This window comes from Lepidochelys kempii, chromosome 11 (assembly GCF_965140285.1).
Source record: "Lepidochelys kempii isolate rLepKem1 chromosome 11, rLepKem1.hap1, whole genome shotgun sequence".
Classification (NCBI taxonomy): domain Eukaryota; kingdom Metazoa; phylum Chordata; order Testudines; family Cheloniidae; genus Lepidochelys; species Lepidochelys kempii.
The window spans coordinates 40,799,169-40,820,938 of record NC_136390.1 but is presented as its reverse complement, the minus strand read 5'-3'; the positions used below and the strand labels follow the sequence as shown (position 1 = coordinate 40,820,938).

The 21,770-nt window shown below is 39.8% G+C and overlaps 1 protein-coding gene across 3 annotated transcripts in view; it reads right to left on the bottom strand.

Annotated features, from left to right (window-relative positions):
* ITGA6 (integrin subunit alpha 6) overlaps window positions 1-21,770 on the bottom strand; it is a 59,678-nt gene that overhangs the window by 30,315 nt on the left and 7,593 nt on the right. For 2 of the 3 annotated variants that reach the window (XM_073305848.1, XM_073305850.1), the window contains exons 2-5: window positions 5,843-5,970; window positions 4,829-4,908; window positions 3,762-4,035; window positions 1,813-1,944 (exon numbers count right to left, since the gene is read on the bottom strand). In XM_073305848.1, the coding sequence (XP_073161949.1) occupies window positions 1,813-1,944; window positions 3,762-4,035; window positions 4,829-4,908; window positions 5,843-5,970 (614 nt within the window). Of the gene's footprint in view, window positions 1-275; window positions 393-1,812; window positions 1,945-3,761; window positions 4,036-4,828; window positions 4,909-5,842; window positions 5,971-21,770 lie in introns of all 3 variants that reach the window. The other variant, XM_073305851.1, reaches the window with a different exon arrangement.

Genomic DNA, 21,770 nt, shown 5'->3' with positions numbered 1-21,770 from the left:
ACAAAAATAAGACAGAGTTTCAGATAAGCTTGGTAAGAAGGCTACAGTATATTTTGAGTGTTACATTACAGATCAAGTCCTCTCCAAAGCCCCTTACTTTATAAGCTATCCATCATCTGAATCCCTGCTGTTACATGCTTTTACTTGAATGCATTTGAAATGGGGAAGGGGGGGGGGAATAAAATAAATAAATAATTATGTCAAAGTCTGGATACACACACACACACACAAAAGTATGACCAAGACCATATATATTGTCACCTCAGGTAACAAACCTAGGTAGCTATTCATCATCACACCAGTGGATTTGTCCACTCTTACATTGGGAGGCAATGTTTTGTATACAAACTGATCGGGATCAGTATCAGAAACACTTGTCAAAAACAGAAGACCTGTGAACATATATGGGAGGAAGAGATCAAAGAAGAAAGATATGGTAGTTAAGCAGTAAAAATAACTGCACGTCACGTATAACCTAGGGCACAGCAACTGCCAATTAATGCCAGGCTGGCACTGCACTACTTACCAATGAAAGAGGAAGTTAATTTGATTCCAAAGACATGTCAAATCAAGCAAAGGAGCTTTTTAGAGTGACAAAGCCTCTGGGATATAAATGCAACATTAGACTTGTTTTGAAAATTTAATGCTGATGAACAGGAAGACAAAAACACTATGGTCCTGCTTATTGCAGTCTTTTTCTGTTCAGCATGAAAGCTCCTCCATAACATCCCTAGCCCTGGCATTCCTGCCTCAATCCAAATGGACCACTTAGATCTTTAGAAATGCTATGAATTCATCTCTCTACCATCACTATTTATGGTCCCCAGCACCTACAAATTCTTGATCTGATTCCTGTTTAACTGTAATGGATGTTCTATTTCTTCTTATAACAAGTCTCATTCTCACTTTCATTTCTTCACTCTAAGATGGCTCTCTCCTTGGCAATGCTCTCTCCCAGACCTGATGCTAAGAATTAATCCCTCTCTCTTTCCATCACCAGCTCTTCTGGCTCCATTTTACTAGCATGTGCTTAAACCCATTGCAAACGTAAAGAGTACTGGTGTAGAAGTGTCACACAAATCAGCATTTGGAGCAGAAAGACGCTTCTTTCTCTTGACACTACTCAATTTTTCAAAGATCCCATTCAGCCTTTATTCTTTCTGGTTTGTAATGGCACCTCTCATTTGGCCTTTCTTCACTGTTTGCATTAAGCAGGACAGTTTTCTTTTGCTTTTCATCATGAAAATCACACTACATTTTTATTAGTGTCAATCCATGCTAATGATTAAAAGCTTTTAAAAAACGTATCTGTAATTACCATGTTGTATTTGAGTTATTTAGGACAGCCATTAGCTGTGCAAAGAAGCCTTAGGAGTTAAGGGACTGGTAGTTCGGTGCAATGTTTATGCTCTCAGCACACACACAATGCCGACTTAACAGTTATTCTCAGAAACTCAGGCTTTACTACAGCTCCCAATTCTACTTGCTGGTGGCCACATGATCCAGGAGTATGAATCCACAGACAGTACTTACTGTTAGAGAGTGCCTATAAGCACATAACGAGAATTTGCAGGTCCTCATCACAGCTCTTAAATGTCTCGTTACATTTGTAGCTCTTACAGGTACCTCAATGGAGTATCATTTTATACTTAGCCCGCATATGTAGAGGAGGATGTGAATGATCAAATATGGTTGCATTTTACAGGGGCATAAAATAATTGATTTCTGCTTGTATTTTATGGTATTGCACATCCTTTAGATAGCGAGTGTTCAAAACGACTGAAGAGTTTTACCATCTGTGCTTAATCCTACCTAAATAACTGTTAGCTGGCACAGGAACTAGATTCTCAGCTCGGCGACTCTCACTACCAACTTCATAAGGCCCATCATCAAAGATATCCACAGCATAAAATGTTTGATTCTTTTGCTCTGCACGAACCACCCCTGAAGGAATGAAATGGTAAAATAAAAATGGATGAATGACAAGAGAGAAAAATAATAGATATATGGTTCCTGATTGACATTAGCAATATTGTCCTTGTGATCATTGTTTGAATTGGGAGGAAGAATAGCACATAGCCTGAAGTTATGTTTTAAAATCTCATGGTATTGTATGCATATGGGTGTCATGATGCAGCAACTTTATGATGCCAGGCAATGATCTGGGAAATATGGTATACATTATTAAAATTGTCAACAAAACATTGAATACACTGATCATCAACCCTCTTCACTCAACATATCATTTCACCCTTTCAACAAAGGCATTATAGACAAAGCTGCTACCTAATCAAAATGGGTGCTTCTCTTTAGTCAGGCTTATTTAACAATTTGTCAAGTACAGACATGTTTTTTCTGGGATATGAAAGCATATTCATAAAACTGATGTACTGCCATAGCAGTTCTCTGCAATTAACATAAAGCAATCTCTTAACTCAATATGCTCCTTCAGCTTGTTCAAATTTTCTTGACAGAAGCAGATATTTGGAAAATTAAGTCTTCACAAAAAGTATACCATGTGCCAGAGCGTAACTCAGATATTTCGCATGGTTCGTGTGCCAGACACAGGTGTATGAAAGAACTCTGTAGAACAGGGGTCAAAGACCAAACAGGCATTCTAAAGGAGGGGGAGGGAAGTATTTTGCAGCTATTGGTGTAATGATGTGCAAAAAGAAATCTCTTAAAAAAACAAACAGGCCAGGCATTTGAAAATTTCTCAACATAAACCAAGGGATACAAATCTATCCATTGTTTTTCTGAGTTTTGCAACATTTGCTAGGTGATATGTGCCAGTTGCCACAGTCTTTAGTTTTTACTCAGGCAGAACACCCATTAAAGTCAATGAAGTTTTACTGGAGTAAAAACATAAGGATTTGCCCTTGAATGTTTAAATATTTGCTCTGTGTGCAATCATCTTCCCATGATCCTGCCATACTGAACGTGTGATATATTAGGGTATGTCTACACTGAGTTTTAAAAACCTGCAGCAGCGAGTCTCAGAGACAGACTACAGACACAGGCTTACGCGCCAGGCCAGACGTTGTGGCTCGAGCTGGAGCTTGGACTCCAAAACTCACCCACCTCCCTGAGCTTTGGAGCCCAAACTCCAGTGTGCCTACACTTCTGCACTGCTGTTTTTAGCATGATAGCACGAGCCCCACCACCCTGAGTCTGAAGACCCAGGCTCTGAGACTCACAGCTGCGAGTTTTAAACATGTTGAAAAGGTACCCACAGTTTCCACAGACGATGACTGATGTCACAAACACAAAAGAATGAGCACATTGCAGGATCAATTAGGATAAAAGTTTTAGTGCAGACATTTGTCTGAATAATTGCTCAAATGCAGAAAAATGAGATGTTTGCCAAATAATGCTAAAAATATGTATATACACACTCAGTGTGACAGTTCCACCCTTTGACACAAGCACTGAATCCTGCAAGAAAATTAAGACCAGTGAAGTAGGAGTTTCCTACAACAGCGTGTTAACTTATGTAATCCACCCATTAGCTATTCCAATTTTTTAAAGCCTTCCCCTTACAACACTGATCCCCAAATTTTTTACCTCGAAGGGTCCCCTTCCCCCCTCCCAAACATTCCTCTGTGCCCCCGTAAGGAGGGCGCACCCATAGATTGGGGACCTCTGCCTTACAAGTTTTTAATCTGACATTTTTGACAGTAACATGGAGCTAATAATTTAGCATTTACAAAACCGGGGTAAATCCTAAAAAATCTAGGAGCGGAGAAAAGAGAGGGTCATACCTTTCCAGTTATAAGTTCCTGGTGCACCAAATACAACATAATGGTAGTCTCTAGTAAAAGTAGCAGCTACACCTTGCTGACATGAACCAAATTTCTCATGGCCCCTCAGTCGGCCATCACAAAAACTCCATTCTCCACCATCCATAGCAGACTCATCATCCTTAGGATCCTTAATAGTGAGATCCTGACTCAGCAGGTAGCACCTTCCAATGATATCACGAGTTTCCTGAACTGTGTTTACATATTGCCTTTTCTCATAGCGATGTGCACATGTCTGCAAGAAAAACAAAGATACAGGAGATAAGCAAAATGTTTTATGCCTTCTGTATTTTTTCCTGCAAATTATCATTAAAGCCAAATAATGAGAAGGCCATTCTCTATAAGCTACATGCTCCCCTAGCAGCAATAGCATACAAGCCAGGTACTTATGTCTGGGAGAACAGTGACAACAGAGACTCAGAAGTTGAGTCACATCCTCTTGTAACATCTGAATGCTGGCAGGAAGAAAAAACACCACCACCACAGTGGCTGCATGTAAAGTTATTGGAAACCTTGCAGATCACAGCACTACTATGCACATACTCAATATTTCACATAGGCTGAAGGGCAGAGGGCATGCTTGCTTCTGCACAAACCATGCTGCCATTCTGGGAGAAGCCAGGCTGTCACTGGTTCCCTGCTGATGACACAGTGAATTTGCCCCTCCCTCCATGCAAGTTAATACTGCATCCAGCAGCATTACTAACAGTTTTGGAGGTAAGGGAGAGCCGAGATAGGTGAGGTAATATATTTTATTGGAACAAATTCTGTTGTTGAAAAGGGGACAAGCTTTTGAGCTCCACCGAGCTCTTCTTCTGTAGAGCTCAAAAGCTTGTCCTTCTCATCAACAGAAGTTTCAGATTATCTGCAGTGCCTCATTCTTCTAGGGAAAATTTTAATTCCTTATGTTTAGGAATCTAATAGCAACAAAACCTAGAAAGAGTTCTGTAAAGGTACAGAAATGCGGACAACTTTAAAACATGCAGCCTAAACAAATACTAATAAATATTCTAGTCCTATAGACTTACCACCACTTTTCCTCCTGGCCCCTGACTTTGGACAGTTACACCCATCCACTGGTCTTCTTTACTCTCAGTTGCTGGATCAGCTGCATCATCACAACACAATTTTACACACTATGGTTAACTCCTGTCAGAGCATATTGTGCTTTGATTATAAACATACAATTGTAATTCAGGTTTCAGAGGGGTAGCTGTGTTAGCCTGTATCAGCAAAAACAGCAAGGAGTCCTTGTGGCACCTTAGAGACTAACAAATTTATTTGACAAGCTTTTGTGGACTATGACCCACTTCATCAGATGCATGGAGTGGAAAATACAGTAGGTAGGTATAAATATACAGCACATGAAAAGATGGGACTATGACCCACTTCATCAGATGCATGGAGTGGAAAATACAGTAGGTAGGTATAAATATACAGCACATGAAAAGATGGGAGCACTCCCATCTTTTCATGTGCTGTATATTTATACCTACCTACTGTATTTTCCACTCCATGCATCTGATGAAGTGGGTCATAGCCCACGAAAGCTTGTGCCCAAATAAATTTGTTAGTCTCTAAGGTGCCACAAGGACTCCTTGTTAATTTTAATTCAATATTTGTTAACAACTCCATACTGTACCTGAAAGAGCCTGTAGGTGGCACTGTCTATACACTTTACCCATACAACAAAGCCTTAATTGATGAGGATTAGTTATATCAGTGAAAAAGGATTTGGTTTTGTTGTTTTTTTTAAATTAAGATATAACTTACACTTACTGAAAAACATGATCATAAGCAAAACATCTGGATTCAACATCAATATTGCTTTAGCAATTAAGCTAAGACTTGTTTTCACTCAAAAACTAAATAAGAAAAGCTGTAAAAACATTTAAAGAGGATAAGAATAAGTGTTCCTTGTGATCACTGATTTTAAGAAAAAGAAAGATGCTATATTCAGTGGGAAAGACCATTGAGGCTTACATCTGATAAGCAAAAACAGACAATTGCTTCACTCCAAAGAAAAATATGGAAGAGCCTACCGTTCTCATCAAAGAAGACACGTGTGCAAAGCGTCTCTGGGGATGTAATGTCACAGCTATACAACCCTCCAGTTCTGTTGGCTTGCTGGGATGGAAAGGCTTTCTCCCGAGGTGCTCCAACCAGCAATCTGTTGAGAGAGAAATAGAAATCTATATATTTTGAGGAACTTGAAAGAAGTAAAAAGAGTAGAATCAGGGGATGCTATTTTGATATGTCAGTAGAGATCTGATTTGTAAACTATTGAAGGAGGATGGCATAGTTACACCATGACAATTTTTCTAATTGTTTTTTTAAGTAGATCATTTAAAAAGTCTCTCTCTCAAAGCATGGTGGTTCTATGAAAACTGACTGTGTAATCATGGCATTGTGAGGTTCTCCAATCATCTAATGATTTCATAACAAATATGCTCAGTTTACAAAATTCCCTAATTGCCATTCAAGCAAATTCAGCCTGTGATCTGAGAATCAAGTTGGATTCTTTATGGCTAGTTAACCTTCAACAGTAGTACAGAAGGTGACCCTGAAAAACCCTGAAAATTTAAAAACCTAGAGCTGATAGAAAATCAGAATTTACATCCAATGTAAAATTCTGTTACAGTATTTGGAAAAAAAATTTCATCCCAAATCAGGATGAAAAATTGAAATGAAATTTTTCACAGAATTAAGTTCCAAAAATCTGTTTCTAAATGTTTCATTTTGACATTTCTGATCAAAACTAAACATTTTGACATTCTGGAATTAAAATGCTTAATCTTGTCTCAACTCAACGTTAATCTGCGTCCTCCTGACCTGCTGTGGTATAATGTGCTGCAACCTGCTGTAGTTCAAGTGCCTTGTGGCCCTGTTCTCCTCCATAGGCTGGGCTTCCCAGCCAGACTACATTTCCCATGAGTTACTTTGCTCATGCCATTCCCACAATGCATCATATCAAGTCAAGAAGAGGCCAGATCATGGTGAATCATGGAAGGTCTAGTCCTGCCCGGAAGCTCAGCCCACAGAAAAAAAAATGAGGGCACGTGGCACCCAAACTAGAACTCCCATGAGGCAACATGGCAACGCACGCACACATATATTAATGTTTAACTGACCCATAACAAAATGTTTTAATTGGTTCAAACTAAAATGCTTCTATTCAGTTCAACCTGAAACAAAATATTTTGTTTAGATTTTCCTAATGGGAAAAGTTTGCAAGATTTCAGTTTTTCAGAACCTGCATTTTCTGCGGAAAAAAAAATCAATACAAAATTCCCAGCTCTATTAAAATTATTTCAGGCCTTCTTTACTCATCATAAAGGAGCAAAAAAGAGAGCATACCTTTATTTGATTTTCCAGGTTACCTTTTTTAAAAAAATCCAATATCTAAGTACTATCAGCTTGTGGCTGCACTAGCGTAGTCCCCAAAAGTCTAAATATTTTTCAGATGGTTTTTGCCTAGGCAGCTGCTGTTTGTCCTTCGAGACTATTACTGTACCAGGTTCATGAACCAAGAAAAATCTTCAATCATCTTACATAAATTACTGCTGAATGGTGCTACAAATCTTAAATTTTATCAGATGCACAAGACAGTTCAACAATCATGCACGTCATGAACAGGCTCTAGTGAAACGGGTTTAAATTAGATTGGTGCATTCTAGAATGCATTTTCAAGTAGTGCCCAGAAAGGTATTAAAACATGGTGGAACTAATCTATGCTGCAGCACTACAGGTCTGCCCTGTAGAGCACACCAGGGTGGGCCGTAAGACAGTTTCAGGCACTGCAGCACAGGTCATTGTAAACATGCTGAGAACTTTGCATTTTAATTTCTTTCATTCCTAATAATGTTCAATTAATCTTTAGTTCAATCAATCAAAACTTACTGTAAAGGTGCAAGTCAAGCATCCCAATGCATGAACAATGCACTCTACTCACCCTGCATATCATTCTTAAATAGCAGAAGTCCATAACAGAAATTACTGAACTACTGTCACAAAGTAAAGCTCAATCTCTGGTTAATGATGAGATGTGCACAAAGCTAGTGATGCTGGGCCTTATGCACCAGGGTGAGTTTCATCCTGGTTGAGGCAGTCCAAATGAATCAGATTGTATGTTGCCTGGATAAGTTCTGATGGATGAACATGAGTATCATTACAGATTGATAATCTCTTTTTTACATTTGAGTAGTAATTGGACTGTTACTTATTCTAAAAAAATTGTAATGAAAGGAACTGAAACAAAAAATAAATGTGAGCTTATGTTGAGAAATATAATTGTTTCTGCAGCTGTGTGCATTCTGGAGTCTATTTTAGCTCTTTCGCTGGTGATCAAAACGCCTTCCTCCCAAGGAACCAGAACAAAAGAGGATTTTTTTTTAAAAGATGCTTATATTGGCAGGGGAAACAATAAAGATTAAAAACAAAATGCTTACTGTGAAAATGGAGTTTAAGTGAGTTCTTGAATTTTTCCGAGGATGATTTGCCTATTTAATGCAAGCTCTCCCTTACTGCATAATGGATATGACTGAAACTTTCAAACACAAGTACCTAAAGTCAGCCTCTAGATCCATATTTAGACACCTTTATAAATATAGTCTGATTTTGAAAGTTGAGTCAACAGGAGCAACATGTGGGTGCTCACCAGAGACTCAAAGGTTCAGGTTCTGTAACCAATTTTTCTACTTTATGTGCAGCTTAATATATTACCATTTGTGTCATAAAATCGGCAAAGAGTCCTGTGGCACCTTATAGACTAACAGACGTATTGGAGCATAAACTTTTGTGGGTGAATACTCACTTCTTCACCCACGAAATCTTATGCTCCAATACGTCTGTTAATCTATAAGGTGCCACAGGACTCTTTGCCGCTTTTACAGATCCAGACTAACACAGCTACCTCTCTGATACTATGTCATAAAATGTAAGCCATAAAATATAGAAGATGTATAGCAAGTTAGCACTGCTGTCAGAACCTTAACTTTTTACAATTTCAATTGTGCAGACTTAGGGCTGATTACTGGCAAATAACCTCAAAGGGACCATGAATGCAAATAAGTACATTAACAGAGTGTTGCAGAATCAGACTCAATGTTGCATTAGTCTACATTTCTACATTAATTTGGTTTAAGTGTGTATTATACTACCGGTGGCATTCTCTGTTAGCCAGTGAAATTGCAAGGTAATTAAATGAACTACTAATAGTAGTCTTACTATTTCACCCTTGGCAAAACTTCTGTTAAGGATCACTCCGCCACTGGACATAGTTGGCTTTATGCTAAATAAAGCTGAACTGTTACCTCCTAGCTGAATACAAGGCTGCTATTCTCCCTTAACTAATCATAGCCCAGTAATTAAGAATTTGAGTTTTCCAAATTAAGATTAATTAAGGGAATTATTACTTCTGTGCTTGTGGCCAGGCTGCCACCTCCATAGCTCCACTTTCATGGACTAGGGTGGCTCTGCAGCAGCCTGCCTCCTTTTTCCCCCCTCTCCAAAGAGCATCTCACTCCATACCAGACACTCCAAGATACTATGAACAAGATTTCCCTTCTGGGGTCCAATTAATTAAGTCCCGCCAATAAAGGGGCATAAAACAAATGGAATTCAAACCAAGAAGATTCTTTTGCCCCAGCCTCTCCTCCCTATCGGTCTGCTCTCCCAGCAGTAACTCCCAGGACTTCTTGCTTAGAGTTTGGCCTTCTCGCCCTCACTCTACAGACCGCTATGGAGGAGAGTGATCCTCTTCTGAATCCTTTTTTCTTCCACAATCCCACTGCGTGGTTCTCAAAGGAGTTTAATTATACTGATCAGCAAGAAGAGCTCTGCCTTCTCCACAGGCCTCCTCCCTCTGGCTCTCCACAGGCCTCTGTTTTATCTAATCCAGGCCTAATCAGCCTACTTAACCTCACCACTCCCCAACCACAGTCACCAGACCTCCTTCATTTTCCCAACCAGCGGAACAGAGTGACTGTGTCACACACAGGTAGGGCAGAGACCCTGTGACAGTGCCATTCGTTAAAGTGATAATTCAACTACTTTTTTGAGCTTGGTGCCTTTGGTCATGACTAAGGTAGTTCCCTCCTCCAACCTCAAACAGTGATCATCAGCTGGCTTGCAATATATGGATTTGCTCCATCACTCTCCCAACACTAATGTCCAAATCTGAAGAGAACATGCATGTTTTAAGGCTACGGCACTGGAGGAGCAAAGTTTTAACTCCAGGTCTGCATGAAAGAACACCTATTTAACTAAATCCCGCTACCAAGGTATCATTTTAGCTCAATTGAAAGAGACCTATTTCTTGGTGCTTAGGTCCCAGATTCAATCCCTGCCAACCACTGTGTTGTTTGTGGGTGCTGAAAGCCATGGCTCATTATAGTTAAAAGTACTTTACAGAGTAATGCTGTACAACACTAATAATCATTCTATACAGACAGAATTATGGAGACAAAACTTACTTGTTTTTCCAAAAGTATATGGGGAACTATACTACCCCCTCGCCCCCACCAAAAACAGCAAAATTCCTGTTGATTTCAGCTAAAGCAGGATCTGCCCCATGATTTTTTTAAAACGAAAACTTCCAGTATATAAACATTTCTAATAAGGGAGAGGAGGTGGGAATTGGCCATCCAGACACTATTAGGTGGATCTGATGTCCAAATTTGCCAACTGTTGCTGACCACTGTTCACTGAAAAGAGTCTGAATTTCAAATAGATAAATGGAAGCAACGTAGTTTCATCAAATCTAGTCCAATGAAGTGCTTAAAAAATTATAAACTACTGCAATATCAAGCAAATCAAACAAACCAGCAATAGATTTCCAGTTTTACAGTCTATATGTAATACTAACCAGAAGACTGTTTTAATTTAAATTCCTTTCTGCTTTCATCAGTAACACTTGAGAAACTTAACAAGTGACAGAGAGAACTGCAGCATTATATGCTTGCAGAATCCTTTAAACTTTAATGAAAACTGTGGTAACAAAAATAGAAGTGGGAGTAGTGGCAACTCAAAACTATCTCAATTTCCCCCCCTATTTTTTTCATGTAAACATATCCATCATTTGTGAAGCGGGACCTGCAGTTAAGATGAAAACCACGTATCAAAGAGATTATTTTAAAAGTTTATTTGTTCATAGCCCTCACCACTTCATCACTTGACCAAACTTTACTGGATGCTTTCCCATCTCTAGTGAATGTCTTTATCCTGTTCATGTCTCAATACTTTACAAGAGACAATAACATTTTGTAAACATATTTCTATAAGAAAAATAATTTCAGTGATTCATTATATCAACTTTAGACCAAACACCAAACTGGATGAAAAACTGAAAGGGACAACATCCAATTAACATACTAGAAAGAAAATCCTGTTCACACACCCTATATTTGCCATGCTCTCTTTTAAAGTGACAGGATTATGTTAATGATCCCAGCCTCATCACCATTATGCAGACTGGAGTAGCCATAGAATGATAGGGTTAGAAGACATTATTGTCCACAAGACATTATTGAAAGTGTTTTCTGGGTAACAAATTACCTGTATCTACAAATAGGCTGAATAAAGTAGTCACAGGTATCAGCAGTTTAAAATTTGGTTACCTTCATCCACCACAAGTGTCTAATTTAAGGTTGCTATTACTGGGAACAGTGTAAGATATTGCGCACCACTGTCCTTTTCAAAAAAATTGCAGCATAAACACAAGGAACACGAAATTAGGAAAGTGATGAAGACAAGTGCTGTAGTGGCTGAACTGTCACTCTACAGACTGCTATGGAGGAGAGTGATTCTCTTCTGAATGCTTTTTCTCCCACACTCCTAACCCTTGGTTTTCAAAGAGTTTAATTATATTGACCAGAAAGAAGAGCTCTAAGGACGACTGGTAATTTACAAACCAGAGTTTAATCCTACTTGTGTTACCCACTCTTTCCCCCCCCCCCCAGCAATACACTCCTTTTGTTTGCCACACTCACTGGTTTCATATCAGATGAAATTTTAAGCTTTTCTGGGCAGAGACAATTTCTACCACAGCACAATATGACCCTGATCCTGACTAAGGCATCTGGATAACCTTCAGCAGGAGACTGAGTCTTTGTCCCCTTAAGTTTTTGTGGCTGCCAATGCTGCCAATTAAGGAATCTAGTCCTTGAGCTCAAGCAGTAGATGCTCATGCTTTTAGCAGTGAAGATCCCAAGTTCAAACCTCTTTCTCAACATAAGCAAGGGCAATTCCATTCTTGCAACACTTGTAAATAATTCTATGTTGAAGGCATTTATGAACATGGCATTTAGAAGATGGGAACAGCCCATAAGCATGAAGAGATCACAGGGAGAAAGTCAAGTGGGAAACATTCTGTGTACAGTCAGAGCAGATTGTGCTAGACGTTAATGAAAGATTTGTATTGACCTCAGTAGGAACAGGATTGGCCCTGTACATGTAAAAGCACTGTTCCAACCCATTCTGAGACAAGTCATTACAGGCATCTCCAAGTGAGCCCTGTCCCTATAAATGTCTTGACTGTTGTTGGCTTTTTAAAAATGAAGGTAGACAGCTCTCCCCACACATTGCTAAAACAAGCTTGTCAATATAAAAGAGAAGTTTTATTTGAAATTCTAGTGTCACAGACACCATCTCTGCTTTATGATTGGATTCAACTCTCAGAAGTGATGAAAAACAAACAGTACAGGTCACTGCCTAAATACCTAGTGGGGTCTATTCTTCTCTCTGTATACTTGCGTAATTCCTGTTAACATGCACATGAGTTATATGGCATATCATCAAGAGATCAGCCCTCCTTCTCCCCTCAACACCCAAGATCTCCCAAAAATCCAACAGGTGATTATGTTAGCACAGAAGCACTTTGTGACTCTTTCTACAAGGATAAACACCATTTACAGTTTGTACCAATGGGTATGTTTAGGTCATTAATATGTGAAATCCTAGAGTACAGGGGACTGTACTAGAAGACCCCTCAAGGTCCTCTCCAGTACAATGATTCTATGACTCCATTGGTGTATTTTCAAATTATCAGTGTAAAGATGTTTCCCAGACACATCACTAACCTGTTTTCTAAAGTTCTGATGTTTGAAGGATTATGGTTTTCATGTAACTAGTACAGCTCTCCCTAAAGAGCAGATTGTATCATAGGGAATGGGAGAAGAGATGGAAAGCACCAGAAGGGGCAGGGTAAGTAACTACAAAGCAAAACTAGGCTCTGTTCTGGTGTATAGGAAGGGTCAACCCCAATGGTTCTGTGCCCAAATAAATTAATCTGAAAAACAAATGCTCCACCTTCATGTTCATTTAAAGAGCCTATCACATATAGATTTTAAGGTTCTTTTGCAGATCTTCACTCTGATCCAAAAACCCCTCAATGCCAAATGGCCAGAAGGTTACAAGAATATCCTGATTCTGGTATGTACATTCATTCGCGTTCACCAAAGAATGTCATGTGAGGTCTTAAATGAAAGCCAGGGTTACAACAGTCATTAACATAGTTTATGAAAGGCATATACAAATACTAGATAAGAAGTTATGTATGTATACTAAAGATACGTTATTACATTCTGTATTACAGGAGAGGTGGGGAACATGTTTCCTAGGAGACAACGGATGTTGATTCACCTGCCTGTTGGCATGTAAATTCAGCATTGTGAGCGAATACCCCAGATACATATTTACATATGAAGTCAACAGTTATAGGGAAGTCATCAGGGAAGAGAACCTTATCTTATCTTGAGATACACTTCAAAGGCTAGACACCAAAGGGGAGTGCTTCAAAGGGACTCAGGGACTGGGGTGCACCGATTGTTATGCCTGGCTAAATAAGGGCCAGCATTGCACAGAAGAGAGTGCTTGACGGTGGTGTCACAGAACTGACACCCAGTTAAGCACAAGCAAGTCTCCCTCACACAGAAAGCAAGAGGGAAACAAGGTGACTCTCAGTCCTGGGTACCCAGAAATCCATTACATCTACAGCAGTGGTCACCAACCCGTAGATCGCAATTGACCTGTCGATCCTGGTCTCCCAGCTGATCGCGATCTCCGCTGCAGCAGCACAACGGGGTTGCCTGCCCCTAAGGCCCCAAGCCTGCCACGGCCCCTGCAATTCCCAGAAGCAGCCAGCATCCTCATGGCCGGGGGGGGGGGGGAAACCATGCACTGCTCCTGCCTGAAAGCACTGCCCCCACAGCTCCCATTGGCCGGGAACATGGGAGCTGTGGCAAATGGGAGCTGCAGGGGCAGTATCTGCAGAGAGGGGCCGCATGCGGAGCCACATGCCCCTCACCAAGGGCTGTAGAGGCGTGTTGGCCCCTTCCGGGAGAGGGGTGGCCACGTGGTGCACTACTGGCTGGCAGAGTTGGGGGGTGGGAGGAGGTGCCGATGTGCCTGAGTGAGGTCAGGGCAGACAGGGAGCCTGCCTTAGACCCACTGCGCCGCCAACCGGGAGCTGCCCAAGGTAAGTGCCCCCCGGCAGGAGCCCAGCAGGGACCCGGCAGATACAGTATTTTGGCACAAACTATATTTTTCTGGTAAACTACAAAGATGATTTGTTTGGTTCAAAAGTTCCTTTTAAAATGCATTTTTCCATTTCCTATGTGCAGTTCTTTTTGTCTAACTTTGGAGCCGGCTAGCCGTTGTTCAAGAAGGACCAGCGGCAGGGAAAAGAGAGGAGATTGCTGCATTTTACATCAAGAATCTACATACTTGTTCTGATGTCCAGAAGGAGGTGAGATGCAGACCAGTTGAAAGCCTCTGGGTAAAGATAAAAGGGGTAAGGATAGTAGGGATCTATTACAGACCACCAAATGAGAAAGAGGAGATGGAGGAGACATTTCTAGAACCAAAACATTCAAAACACAAGAACTGGTAGTACTGGGAGAGTTAAACTTTTTCACACCTTTTCGGTGGAGTTCTGGGAGAGAATGTGTTTAAGTACTTGGAAGTCTGGAGGGCACTTAGAGCAGCCAGCCAGTGGGTTCCAAAACTCAGAGATGGATGCCAGACGGAAGGTCTGTGCCCTGAGAGTGTGCCTTCAGACCCCTAGATTAGGGCAGTGGCTTGACTCCATTCAGGCTCCAGGAGCTTGAAACATACTAGGGATCCAGAGCAGCAGAGATTCCCATCACAGTAGTCTTAGTAGGTAGCTTAAAGGACGCACTGGAATATGTGCCAGTAGGTGACTCTGCAAGCAATCCCACTGAAATGAAGTCAACAGAAGCTTGTCAAAGAGAAGCTAGTGATTAGGTTTGACCTGCGATTGCACTTCATTTTTCTAATTACCATGATTTCACAAGCTCCATATTTCCTATCTGCCAGAAACATGCTGTAACTAGACTCACTTTCTATTAGCTAAGTTATCCTGAAAAGTCTGAACCTGTTGGTTATAGCTCTTATTTTTGCATCAGCTTTTCTTCATACACTCTACAAAAGGCATCTCTCTTTCAACTAAGAGCCTCATAAAATAAAAGGCAACACCCATGTACATAATCTACCGTACTGCTTTTCTGAAGCGTGTACCCAGAAGGGCAGTAATTAGAATATGGAAAAGGCTGGTTTGCACTGCTTTCCCAAAAGCAACTTGAAAAAGCTTTAGATGTCTAGTTGCTGGGTATATTATATTCTCATGTTCATAGAAAGCTTTATTAGTTATGTTCTGATCACCCATTCTACACACATTCACTACGAAAATGAACTCTTGATTTTTCTCTATTGATTTAACCCCTTACCCAACTCCCCAAATACATTCACAGTTCTGGGTTTTAGAGTCTCTGTGAAGCAAATCTTAGTAGCTGGGAAGATAAATCTCAGTTCTAAAACCATATGCTGTTGGCATTGTCCAGGTGAATTTCTCATTACAGGCTTTGATAGCACTCTTTGGCCAAACATGGGTGAGCGTCCACACTGCTGTCAGACTGTGACTTAGGCCCGGTTTACAGCTAAAACTGAGGTTGACTTAGCTACATCACGCAGGGGTGTGAAAAATTTCAGCCTTGTGCAGTGTAGTTAGGTTGACTGAACCACTGTAGAAACAACTTGATGGAAGACTTTTTCCATCAACCTAGCTACTTTTCTCAAAAGGTGTTGATTTACGACAACAGAAACACCCCTTCAGTCCTATAGATGCTACTTCTATGACTTTTCTCAAATATTGGCAGTTTGTGCCCCTTATAATTGTTAACTCTGCAGCAAATAGTCCCTTCTGAATAGCTTATTGGCAACACTATATATAGTTGCCAACGTCAAGACAACATACACACAAGTCAACAACATGACTCCAGTGTTAAAACCATCATGGCCCTCAGTTAACTGCAGATTACAGGACAAAAAGGGTTACTATCAAAAATTCAAATAATAAGTTTATAGAGTTTTAATAAGAAAATTTTCTTCTTTCTACTGCAGTAAAAACTTTTCCTTAAATCCCGAGCCTAATCAAAAAGGAAATGTGCAATTAGATAAGTCATGCAAAAAGATTTCAGTTTATTCAAATAAACTGAAAACGCAGATAGTCACCTCACTTGGAAGAGGACCAATCTTTTATAATGTTTTATAGTAATAGAGACCATAGTTCAAAAGGAGTTGCATGTTTATTCAGAACACCCAAACAGCCTCTTTAGTTTAACTCCATACATACGTACAGAGTAATATCAAGGAGGTAAACTGAAATTCATGAGATATTCATAAAGAGATACAGATCTCCCTCTTTCTCCACATGTGGACTGGACAGGGGAAAACTGCCATATGGTATTATATTTTACGGTGAGTAGGAACGGACAAACTGGATGGAGTTCAAGGTTTTTCAAGGTCTCAGAACAACTTATTTGTTCACAAAACTAACTGAAGATTGAGAGCTTAAGCCTCTGAAGTTAAAATCATTTACACACACACGGTTTTTTCCCATGCTTTTTCCTTTTCAGTCTGATATAAACAGAACATGAGGCAAACAACGCTGGAGCTCAAATACAACTTTTGAGACCCTGATATTGTTGTAGACTGAAAGTTAGGCCATATGAGTTCTCCCATTTCTAGTTATTAGAACTCAGTTGGAGCTCAGCTGACAATAGCTAATGTTTCCCTGCTACATGTTGCAGGGAAAAAAAAATATGTGAAAAGAAAAAACATTGATTGCTAATCACTGTTCTGGAGACATCACAGTCACAATCAACAAAAGTCTCAGTCTCACCAAGTACAATTTGTGTAGATGAAAATGCAACTTAGGCTTATGCAGTTATCCTCTGTGCTCAGAATCCATCCAATATTATTCTCTGGTATGTATGAAAAAAGGATTTATTTCTGACAGCTTCAAATGACTGCATTATGTCACCTTCACCTAGGACCTGGCTCCCATAAACAGAAACTAAGGCTCACACCAAGTGAATATGGAGAAGTTTATAAGTGGGAGAACAGTGAGCAGTTTTCATCATGTTTCTCTGTAGAAAGCAAAGGCCAGAGATGCAGCCAGTAGGTTTAATGGTTACAAAACTTTAGCACCATGTATGGTAGAACAGGGAAATAAAGTTATAACAGTGGTCCTTTATCAAGAATGGTAAAAAATAAACAGCTATGAACACTGAACCAAGAAAGCTTCAGACATGTCAACAACAGACTTGTGATCAGCAACACCTGGTTGCCTAGTTTGGGTGTGCCCTGAATAAACACGCATTTTCTTTTGAACTTCAACCTGTGCTTATGCAAACATCGCTTACTTTGAAGCACACTGCTTTGTAAGCGTGAGGAGACATTCAGAAGCTGCTTTCGGTTTTGTTTTGCTGTGCATTTACAAGATGTACCTTGTGGACCTGATTTTCAGAAGAATTGAGCACCCAAAACTCTGTAGGAGCTCAGCATTTTTGATAAAAATCAAGTCCCAACTCTTCATCAGCAGTTCAGCTATTTACACAGTTATTGTCCATTTGGCACTCAAGTCCCATGCAGTGTAGAATGTTCTTTAGACTCGAGTTAGCAGATGAAGTTATAGAAAAGGTGGTGCATGCTTACTCTGTCTTGGTATATACGGGTATCTCCAAGATTCCTCATTCCCTTGGGAGAAGGATGCACGAGCATAAAGAAGTGTACAAGCATAGGTTAGACAGTGGCGTTGGAACAATTTTTATAGTGGGAATACTGAAAGCCATTGAACAAAACTGTAAACCCTGTATATGATGGAAACCACTTCAAGCCAGGGGATGCTTCCACACCCCCAGCATCCCTAGTTGCCGCTCCCCTGATCTTAGATGTTGCTGAGGAGCTTATTACTGACTGTAAAATACAGACTGCAGGTTCTGTACAGTATACTAAAACAGGGCTTCTAAGGCACTTTTCCATGGTGTGTATTACAACCAGAGAGAGCACCTTATGGAGCATCTCTCATTCTTGATCCTGGGGACCTCCACCCTTCCCAATCATAATATCCCTATAGAAACTACACCAATTGCTTACATGGGAAAGTAATATTAGGAAAATGTATTTTTAGCTGTGATTTAGCAGTTGGAAACGAGGAAGCGAGCCAACATCATGCACCGAGCCAGCTCTACATAGACCACATCAGCAAAGTGCTTTATGAACCACAATTTGAGAACCACTGCTTTAAGGTTTTCCTAAGATTCCTGAGCGTTGTACAGTATAGTCTCTTTCCATATATTTTACAACAGAATACTTCTGAGTTGCTCATTAAAATAAAATGGCTCAACTGGACTCTTGTTTGCAAAGCAAGAATACCTGTATGCACCCTCTAAGAAGTACTGGGCACATATTGCTCTCATTTCTTAGATACAAGGGAATGTTCCATCTTATCACAAGTACCACACATCCTATGCTAAAGGTGCAGAAGGGCTCTGAGCACAACACATAAGTTAAGATACCTGAGGCTCCATTATTTTTAAGTTTTTATAAACTTTTTAGGGGTGATAAAGGTTAAAGAGAACAGTCATTTAAAAGTAACAGATACAATCCACTAAGATACCGCTTTAAACAAATCTTTCTTTTTTCTAGGCTGGATTCTTATGTGGCTATTTACTGTATAGCAGCTTGCTTGTGTATTTCTGAAACTAATTGCAATTTTTTCATTTCTTAGAAATAAATATATGCATTACTCATGAATTTTGTACAACTTGTTTCTTTCAAAATGTCCCTAAGTATATTTGCATCTTAATACCCCAAGTCTTAGCAAGCATACGACCATAAGATGGTAACTTTATATCAACATATATTTCAGTTAAAAAGTTAAACGCAATCTGTCCATTTGGTGTGGATCATTTTCGTTTGCTTGTTTTTATAGAGTTCATCGACCTACTAGCCGCTTTTCTTTTAGCCTAGTTTTATTCCTTTCCATCTCACCTTCCCAAACCACGTTGTTTCTACCAGTCCTGGGATAGAGATGTTTTCTCCAGTTCCAACTTGATTTTGAAATGTAAAAAAAAACCACCACACAGTGCCACAGAATGGATTTTAACAACAGTTATTCTACATTGGATCTGGCTATTTCTATGAGCAATTTGCCAGATAACAGTTTTGCAAAGAATGACAGTCACGTTTGGAGTGAAGCTTTGCCTAGTTTAACAAAAAAAAAATTGGACTGGCACACACTGTGGCTGATGAAAGATTTACGTCTATAAAAACACCAGGCATCTAATCAATATACTGATTTGGGAACTGTTGTTTTATTTTGCGAGATGGAGAAACCAGACAGCAATAAATTAGATCTGGAAACCAATCTCCTCTGTAATTAGCCCCATGTGGAATACCATTTGTGGGAAGTCAGCCTACCTGCCCTGTTTCTGAATGGCAAGTTATCTGCATTATTTAAAAATCAAGGTTAGTTGTATTTTAAAAACATATACATTGCATGCAGCATGCAGCACTGCTCAGCTATTTCTATGACAAAAATTTTGTGCAAATCACTTAATCTCACTTTCCCACATTTTCCCTCTCTCTAAAATGAATTAACACCCACTATTGCAACTTGCTTTGAGATCATCAGATGAAAGATCCTATACCGGTTGTTTTTTTAAGACTGTTTATTACCAAAACAGGTTTCTAACAAACTTTAGATAATATGACTTTTTTCCCCACTTTGATAACCCCATTATGCAAATTTACAGTGGTCCAACCTATTACAAATTCAGTCCATCAAATGAGCCAGATCCAACCAACTTTATCTGAAGCTTCTACTGACATAGTTATTTAAAACTTAGACTGTTTCTCATACCTTCCATGCAAGGAAAGAGACTTTTTTCTGCCTGGGCATCATGATTGGAAGAAAGGGGTGAATTAGGGCTTGTCTGCATACAAAAACTGTACCACTTACCCTCCCAAGAGTAGGTGCAGATACATCTAAATAAAGGTATATATAGCTTATTCCTATAGCAAAGGGGGAAAAGCTGTACTGATATAAGGCCACCTTAATATCAATCAATATAACTCCATCCACACTAGTGGTTGCACCTATTTAATTTCAATACAAAAAAAAAAAATCCCTACTAACCATAATAGTTAAATTGTTTTAAAAAAATATTAAAGCATGGAAAAGGACTAATTCTTCCTAACAAAAACCTGACATGCAATTGCAACAATGTGGAAATTCCTGCAATCTCCAAGGTTACTGCTACATACCAGCCACTTTTTTTCCACCACCACCAATCTGTGTCTTCATTCCAACCCCCAATTCACTGTTATTCCCTCTGCAGAGACCAGTCTAAAAGCTTCTTCCTCAGCATACTTACGAGAGGGGAACTGAAATTGTGAAAGGAAGATTTCTCTAGATATAAAAAGGAAGTTTTAAGACTCCTGTCTCTAGACTATTAGACCACACAATGCTCTTTCAAATGCTACTGTGCAAATGAAAATCTAAATGGCATGTTTGTCCCAATTCTGCTCTTTTGAAACACCACCTCACACAGCATTGTGGGCCCTGTTTTATGCACAAGACATGCTTCTGAAGGCACTTTCTTACACCTCTTCATCTTGACACACACATGCTCTCTCTTTCTTCCCTTCTTCAGCTGACTGGGTCACAGTTTCACTCTAAAAAGCGATACAAATCTTCGTGTGCCAGTCCATGAGATTAATGCTGCAACTGGTGCTTGGGAAGCTATTTGCCAGCTGACGCTTTCAGCGTTCTGATTCTACACAGAGCCTCAATTCTTAGCTCCAGGAGTCATTTCTGTACAGACTGGAGTTGGAGCAACACACACAAATAGCAAGTATGCCACAGCCGACATCACCCCTTTGGTTTCAGTTTTCATTTGAACAATGAGGGCTGAGGGACAGACTCTTCTTCAGTTCTTCCCTCCTCAGACTTTTGCTGGTAACAGTCATGGTCTTCAGATAAACTTTACCCCATCCCACTGACATCTCGCATTCTCAGTCTGGAAGGTAACAGATGTTTTACTTATTATTAAAATGGATGTGTTAAGTATTATGACCCTTTTGGACAAAAGAATGATTCGTCAATAGCTTCACTGAAGACACGAGGTTTACAGTTTAAGTAGGCGGCATGATTGTGTTGTATGTGTCTGATTACATGGCAGAGGTCTGCCCATCTGTCTGTGCATGTCTACATCAGCCTAGTCTGGAAGAAAGGAGCAGAACAGCTGTGTTACTGTTCAGCCCTTTCTTTTTCCAATAACTTTTATGCATAGTTCTTGGACTGGATTTAAGTTCAATGATTTTTATAACTCACTACCTTTGCTCAAGGACAGCATGAACACTTGACAAAAGAATTCTTTTCCTTCTGTCCTCAACCCGTATATTCCAATATTAATTTAAACTGAACAAGGACAACTGCTTTCTCCCTCTTTCCCCAATTGAAGGTCTGCCCTTGTTTGCACTGACTACGTACAATTTTTGTTCTGTTTGCACTGGCCTACCCTCACCTTCAGTCTGGGAGTATGCAAGGTTAGTTTTTAGATCTGATTCCTTTCCTATTTCTGAGACAATACGGTACTCTGATCACAT